The sequence below is a fragment of the Arachis ipaensis genome, chromosome B05 (assembly GCF_000816755.2).
Source record: "Arachis ipaensis cultivar K30076 chromosome B05, Araip1.1, whole genome shotgun sequence".
In the NCBI taxonomy this organism is placed as follows: domain Eukaryota; kingdom Viridiplantae; phylum Streptophyta; class Magnoliopsida; order Fabales; family Fabaceae; genus Arachis; species Arachis ipaensis.
Genome location: NC_029789.2, coordinates 148,002,015 through 148,009,298, shown reverse-complemented (window position 1 = coordinate 148,009,298; position 7,284 = coordinate 148,002,015). Strand labels below are relative to the sequence as shown.

The 7,284-nt window shown below is 34.1% G+C and overlaps 1 protein-coding gene across 2 annotated transcripts; it reads left to right on the top strand.

The window, feature by feature from the left end:
- Nucleotides 826–6,668, top strand: LOC107644903 (SPX domain-containing membrane protein At4g22990). Of its 2 annotated transcripts, none has more exons than XM_016348858.2 (11): nt 826–1,199; nt 2,112–2,170; nt 2,281–2,401; nt 2,878–3,189; nt 3,290–3,394; nt 3,495–3,949; nt 4,125–4,435; nt 4,593–4,768; nt 5,057–5,247; nt 5,480–5,613; nt 6,128–6,668. In XM_016348858.2, exons 2-11 carry the CDS (start codon nt 2,118–2,120, stop codon nt 6,364–6,366), a joined length of 2,097 nt encoding a protein of 698 aa, XP_016204344.1. In that variant the 5' UTR covers nt 826–1,199; nt 2,112–2,117; the 3' UTR covers nt 6,367–6,668. The 2 variants fall into 2 exon arrangements, with proteins under 2 accessions (XP_016204344.1, XP_016204345.1); XM_016348859.2 differs by lacking the exon at nt 826–1,199 and adding an exon at nt 1,601–1,993.

Below are 7,284 nucleotides of genomic sequence, written 5' to 3'. Positions count from 1 at the left end.
TTTTCTATAATTAATTTCAAAAGTAATAAATAAATCAATACGACTATATATTTAGTAAATTTATTCATTAAAAAGTGTTTTGTGACACTAATTTTAAAAAAATTAAAACAAACATATCTAAATAAATTTAATGTCTTTTAATTTAAAACATAAATTTAAAAAACAGTTTAAATAAAACTAAAATTCAACAATTTAATTTTAAACTTTTTAAATCCTAATACATCCTAAAACATCTTTTAAATATCTCAAAATACAGGTTTCATTCCATTAAATATCCCCTCCACCAAAAATCTAGATTCGCAGCCCTCACACTCCTTCTCCGTTGCGACGCTCCTTCCTGCCCTGCGCTCCTCACCTGCCCCGCGCTCTTCCCTCGCTACACTCCTTCCTCGAGCCGTGTTCTTCTGTCGCCCCGCGTTCTTTCTCGTCCCGTGTTCTTCCCATCTTGACCGCGCTTCGATCTTTTGCCAAAATTTGGATGTATAACGCACTTTTTGTCTTTCCCACCATCTCCTCCAAGACTCTAATAAAGATTCTATCTTTTTATGATTTTTTATCATTTTAAATGTGTTTACAAAATATTTAGTTTGTTATTTATTTAGAGAATAAAGTTATAACAGAAACAATCTAATCTAGAGAGATAAATATCTTCTTTTTCTTCGAGATTATTGGATTAACTGTTAAGATAGAGTTAAGACTAACTAATACTTAGTTTTGAATGGATAATTAGAATTAACAAAGAAGCTAAATGAGTGGCAAGCAAAGAACTGAAGATTTGAAAGGCTTAAAGAATAGACTTACATGTGATGTGTTCACAGCTTCACATCGTAAAAGACAAAACATAACATGGCGGCTACATTGCCAACACATAAAACCACCTTCTTCCTTTCCTTTTTTATAAAATTTTCCATCTTTTTAGTGTTTCACAGAATCTTCTTTCTTTTCATATTTTCTTCTCCTCTCTCTCAATCATTTTTCCTCTTTTTTTCCTTCCTTTTCTTCTTTTGCTGCTTCTCCTGAATGATTAGACGTACATAAATTGTCGAAGCGCATTAATTTCTTATGTTCATGTCAAACTGATTGGGCTCGTTACATTTGCTCTCTTCTGTTTGGTTGTTGAGAATTCTCTGGAAACAAAGCAGAGAAAACAAAAAAGACCACTCTTTTCTGTTCCCGAGCTAGAAACAGCTGAAACTTCGGTATGTTTGTTAGATTCAATTCCGAAGTTTTAAAATTTTGACATGGGTTCTGCTTGAATCATTATACTGTGGTTTTTGGTATTTAAACATTCACCCATAGTAGCATTTTGTTTAGGCATGAATATTGAATTCATACTTTGGACGTTGGAGAAAAAAATATATTTTTTTTTTTAATTTTAAATTTGTTATTACGGTAGTTGGATTCAAACATGTTGTGGCATTTCATTCTATTGAACTTTGGCTTTTGCAAGTGGTTAATACTTAATTTAATACTTGTTTACTTAATTCAAGTTGATTCTGAAGAGAGATTTAAAAAAAAAAAAACTTTGAGAGCATTATCATTCTTAAATTCACTTGCCTGCTGCGCCTTAATTTCTTCTGTTCATATCAAAGTGATTGATAAAAAACCATTTTTCTGTTCCTGAACTAGAACCAGCTGAAATCTTTGTTAGATTCAATTTCAAGTTTTAAAATTTTGAAATGGGTTCTGTTTGAATTTTTTGGTATGTTTGTTAAACATTCACGAAAGTAGCGTTTTGTTTAGGCATGAATATTGAATATCAAAGTTGTTGTGCAGGTTTTGGATGTTGGGAAAAAAAAAAGGCTTTTTTATTTTTATTTTTAATTATTGGAGTTGGATGCAAACATGTTCTGGGAACTTTGGCTTTTGCAAGTGGTTGATAGTTAAAACACACATACCTTTGAGAGCTTTATAATTGTATTAGGTTGTCCAAAATCGATTCCGATTAGTTACATTCTATTGAATTATCGATATTTACGGTTTAATCTCGAAGGTAAATATATCGTTGTGGTTGGTCTTGTTGCAATTTGTATAGTGTTGGATGAACCAAGCTAGACACTTATAAATATTGTAAGTTTCACTCTCATTGAATACAATGTCTTCTGTTGCAGAGAAAGATGGTTGCCTTTGGAAAGAAGTTGAAAGACAGACAAATTCAAGAATGGCAGGGGTATGTATGTCTCTGCCTATGTCTTGAGGGTTGAAAATTTTCAACTTGGATATATCTGTTCTGCTCTATAATGATACTTTGGGTTCATAAGTTTGATAATCTTGTTGCAGATATTATATAAACTACAAACTCATGAAGAAGCGAGTAAGGCAATATGCTCAGCAAATTCAACTCGGAACACAAGATCGCCGCCATGTGCTCAAGGATTTCTCCCGAATGCTAGATAATCAGGTTTCTGTTGTTTTCATTTGCATTACTGCCAATGGTAAACTAGATTCTAGTTAGTTTAATTACTCTGTTGATCCCTATAGTTTCATCGAATTTTCAATTAGGTCCCTGTACCATATCAGATTTTGTAATTAAGTCCCTACCGTGACAAAAATGTTTAAATTAACGGAATATTCTGTTAAACCATATAGAATATTTAGTCAAGTGTTAAGCATATTCGTTTTGCTTAATGAAATATTCCGTTAATTCCAGCGTTTTTATCACGGTAGGGATTTAATTACAAAATTTGATATGATATAGGGACTCAATCGAAAAGAAAAAAAAAGTATAGGGACCTAATTGAAAATTCAGTAAAACTATAGGGACTGAAAGAGTAATTAAACCATTCTAGTTGCGAATGTGATTGTTCGAGTAGAATGTGATGATTCTGGTTGTGTGTTAACATTGGTTTCAATCACTCTCTAAATGTTACAAATCAGATTGAGAAGATTGTCCTTTTCCTTTTGGAGCAACAAGGGATTTTGGCAAGCAGGATATCGAAGCTTGGAGAGCAGCATGATGCTCTTCTGCAGGAACCTGAAATACACAAAATGTCTGAACTGCGAGAAGCTTATAGAGAAGTGGGACAAGACCTATTAAAGCTTCTTTTCTTTGTTGAGATGAATGCTATTGGTTTGCGCAAGATATTGAAGAAGTTTGACAAACGTTTTGGCTATAGATTCACTGATTACTATGTTAAAACTCGTGCGAATCATCCTTACTCTCAGCTGCAACAAGTGTTCAAGCATGTGGTAATATGTTTAATTCGAAACGAGTCTTCACTTGGACTGTCACATAAATAAATACAGAACTTTGTGAATGGCCATTGACTGATGCATTTGAAATTTGTAGGGAATAGGAGCTGTTGTGGGAGCCTTATCTCGCAATCTTCATGAACTTCAGAACCGTCAAGGGAGCTATTTATCAATTTATGATCAACCTACCCTTCCTCTCCAGGTTCCACATTTTAATTTGCACCAAACACTTACTTTGTTTTAGCTGGCTTTGGAGCATCATAAGGTTGTTGATTATCATATTTACTTTGTCTTTCATGCAGGATCCTGTCATTGATTCAATAAAAGCAGCGGTTGACAGGTTAACTAACTCAACAAACTTCCTTAACTTTTTGGGGCAACATGCTCTGATTATGCAAGAAGAGCTGCCAACCCCTACGGAGGAACATGTTGATGATGAAAGATACCATTTCATGTCTCTTATCCTGAACTTGGCAAACACATTTTTGTATATGGTCAATACATATATTATTGTCCCTACAGCAGATGACTACTCTATGAGCCTTGGGGCTGCACCAACAGTTTGTGGTATTGTAATTGGGGCGATGGCTGTTGCTCAGGTGTTCTCTTCGGTATATTTTAGTGCGTGGTCAAATAGATCATACTTCAGACCTCTTGTCTTCAGTAGCATAACTCTCTTTCTTGGAAATATCCTGTATGCATTGGCATACGATGCTCGTTCGTTATGGATTCTCTTGATTGGTCGTGTGTTCTGTGGGTAAGTAGTCTATTCCTGAATTTTCGCATGCCATGATTTTGATGGTACTTGCAAATAATGTTGTGTGCTTGAGTTGATTAGTACATATTGTGTTTACCATCTTATTTAGGAATATTATGAGGTAGTAGCAACATAAAGGCTTTTCTTGCTGATAAACACTTGGTTATAATTACAGATTGGGTTCTGCCAGAGCCGTTAATAGGCGTTATATTAGTGACTGCGTGCCTCTCAAAATCCGGATGCAAGCATCAGCTGCTTTCGTTAGTGCCAGCGCTCTTGGCATGGCTTGTGGTCCTGCATTAGCTGGCATATTGCAGACAGATTTTAAGATTTACAAGCTTACATTTAATCAAAATACGTTGCCCGGTTGGGTTATGGGTGTTGCTTGGCTGATATATCTTATATGGTTGTGGATCACTTTCAAGGAACCTTCTCATGAACCCGTAGAGAATGAGAATCACGTGAATAATCATCAATCAAATGATGGTACTAACTGAACTTATACTGCATCAATTTGTTGCTACTTGTTCAGAATGAGTGATAGTAGGCTCACTCATTTTTCTTTGCAAATATGGATTTTCTTCCCCCTTATTTTGTTGAGCCTCAACATGTTAATATAACATGACATGCTTTTCTCATGTAGAAGTGAACAATGCACTTGAACAAGGCCTAAAACAGCCATTGCTGATTACTTCGGATGATAAGGGAGATGAAGAAGCCGATCAAGATTATGATGATAGTGAAGAAGCTTCAGAAGAATCTCGGCTACCAGCAACTTCAATTCGGTCTGCATACAGACTGCTCACGCCATCTGTGAAGGTTTGTTCACAACTAACTGTCTCCCAAATAGTATGAATTTCTATTAGCTGCTGAGGATTTCATTACATGTAGAAGTTTCAGTTCATTGTGAATGTTAAGATGGAAAAAACTAATTCATTCACCTGAATACTCTGAACTGATTATGTTATGTCCTTGCTTATTTCATTCAATGTGCAATTTCTCCTGTTTTTTTTTTTTTTGGTAATAAATTCCAATGGCAAATGATCATTCAGATAAAATATTGGAATATCAGATATTTTACCTACCGAATTTGTTTAACATTTTCAGGTTCAGTTATTGATATATTTTATGCTCAAATACGTAATGGAGATTTTACTATCGGAATCTAGTGTCATCACAACATACTACTTTAACTGGTCAACAAGCAGAGTTGCACTTTTTCTCGCATGCCTCGGATTGACTGTTCTTCCTGTAAACATTGTTGTTGGAAGCTATATAAGCAACATGTTTGAGGACAGGTATTGATAATTTATGCTCTAGTTGGATTAAGAAAGATGCATGTAAGTTGATAGTAACACATATTTCTTCTTCATGTTGAAGAAGAAGTGAAGGAAATTGAAACCATTTTATATATTAGATTGAGATCCTCACTTACTCCATCTTTTGTGGATCATTCAGAACCATGATATTGTTCAAAATTCTCCTCTTGCATCTAAGTGATCAGATTCGAATTTTATTCATCTGTTTCAGGCAAATTCTGTTGGTATCGGAAATTATGGTTTGCATTGGTGTACTCCTTAGCTTCCATTTGATTATTCCATACTCCGTGCCACAATACATATGTTCTGGCCTCCTTTTGTTTGTTTCTGCAGAAGTACTTGAAGGTAAGATAATAAGATCTGATATTTTGCTGCACTATTTATGATTGTCGAAAGTCGACAAAATTATATTTCTCCTGACCCTATGCTGATGTGGGATGCTTGTGTACTAGGCTATCGACTATACTACGTGTATACCAAAATTAGCTTCCAGTATAAAATACATGTCGGAATACAAATACACATTGAAAATAAATTAAACCACACATGTATTTATACACAAATACATTGGTGGCTGATTTTGGTGTACGAATAGCATTTTTGTTATGTATGCTGCACATGGAATATGTCAAATAATTTCTTGTATATAGACATAATTTGTATCAAGAAACATTTACATTTCGGATGCACCAATTTTCTCAATCCAACAATTATTGGATGGAGGGAGTAATATTATCTTAATGTATTGGTATAATTTAGTATTAAAGGATGCTTGATGCTTGATTTAAGCTGATGTAAATTGTTTTTAGTTTTTGTTTTTCCTAATAATAACATAATCATCTTACTATCATTTGTTCAGGTGTCAACTTGTCACTGCTTTCGCGAGTTATGTCCTCGAGGCTTTCTCGTGGAACCTACAATGGAGGGCTCTTGTCGACCGAGGCTGGAACAATTGCAAGAGTTATAGCGGACGCAACCATCACCCTGGCCGGTTACTTGGGTCAGAGTAATCTCCTTAATGTCACACTGCTTCCTTCACTCTTCATTTCCATAGCCTCCATCTTAGCAACATGCTATACCTACAATTCATTATATTAGTTTATGTTCCTGAGTTTCTCTGAGGCTGAGATGGTAAGAGTAGAATGCTCTTCAACATGACCTCACTTATTATCTGTCATTCTTTGTCTCCAGTCCATAATTTTGATTAGTTAAGTGATTGTGGCTTCATAAGGTAGAAGTAGTAGCTAGTCTTTCATTATGTAGGGTGACAAAATGTGAATTATTGGCCGAATAGATTCCTTAATTGTCACTAATTTTTCTGTGATAATTAACTTGGTTTAATTTTCTTAGATGTTCTAAACTAAATAATATGTTGCGCCATGGTGTGCCTTTTTTTTTTCCCTCCCAAATTTAGTTTTATAACATCTTGGTTGCATTCCACTAATTTCTACTCAACTAAGGAAGTTCATTTATATATATGTATGGATGTATGTTTATACATCCGCTAAGCTTAAATAGTTAAATGTACTAAAAAAGTTACGGATTTGGATCCTCTAAAGTTTGAATTTTACTTTAGAGTTTAGAGAGTAAAGTGTGGTCTTCTATCCTTGAATGGTTTCTCTTTTCTATTTATTCTTCGTCCCACCTATGAAATAAATGGTGAGAGATCACACTTTATTCTTTAAATTAAAATTCAAACTTTAGAGGATCCAAATACGTAAGGTTACAGCGTCATAAGTGTTAAATTACTGCTTGAAACAACTTTGGCATGGAAGTCAACCTTATGCATAAGGTTTTGCATGTTCCATTGAATTGGTTTGGATTGAATTATTGTTTTGTTTATCCGATCTAATTTCAAGTGGTTTGAATTGGATAAGATTGGATTTGCGATTTTGTAAATTAAAAAAATTAAATGTATATAACAAGTCTTAACATTAAATTTTAAATAACTAACAATAACATAATATGTCTTAATTATATTTTAAAATATTAATAATATAAATAAAATTACATTAC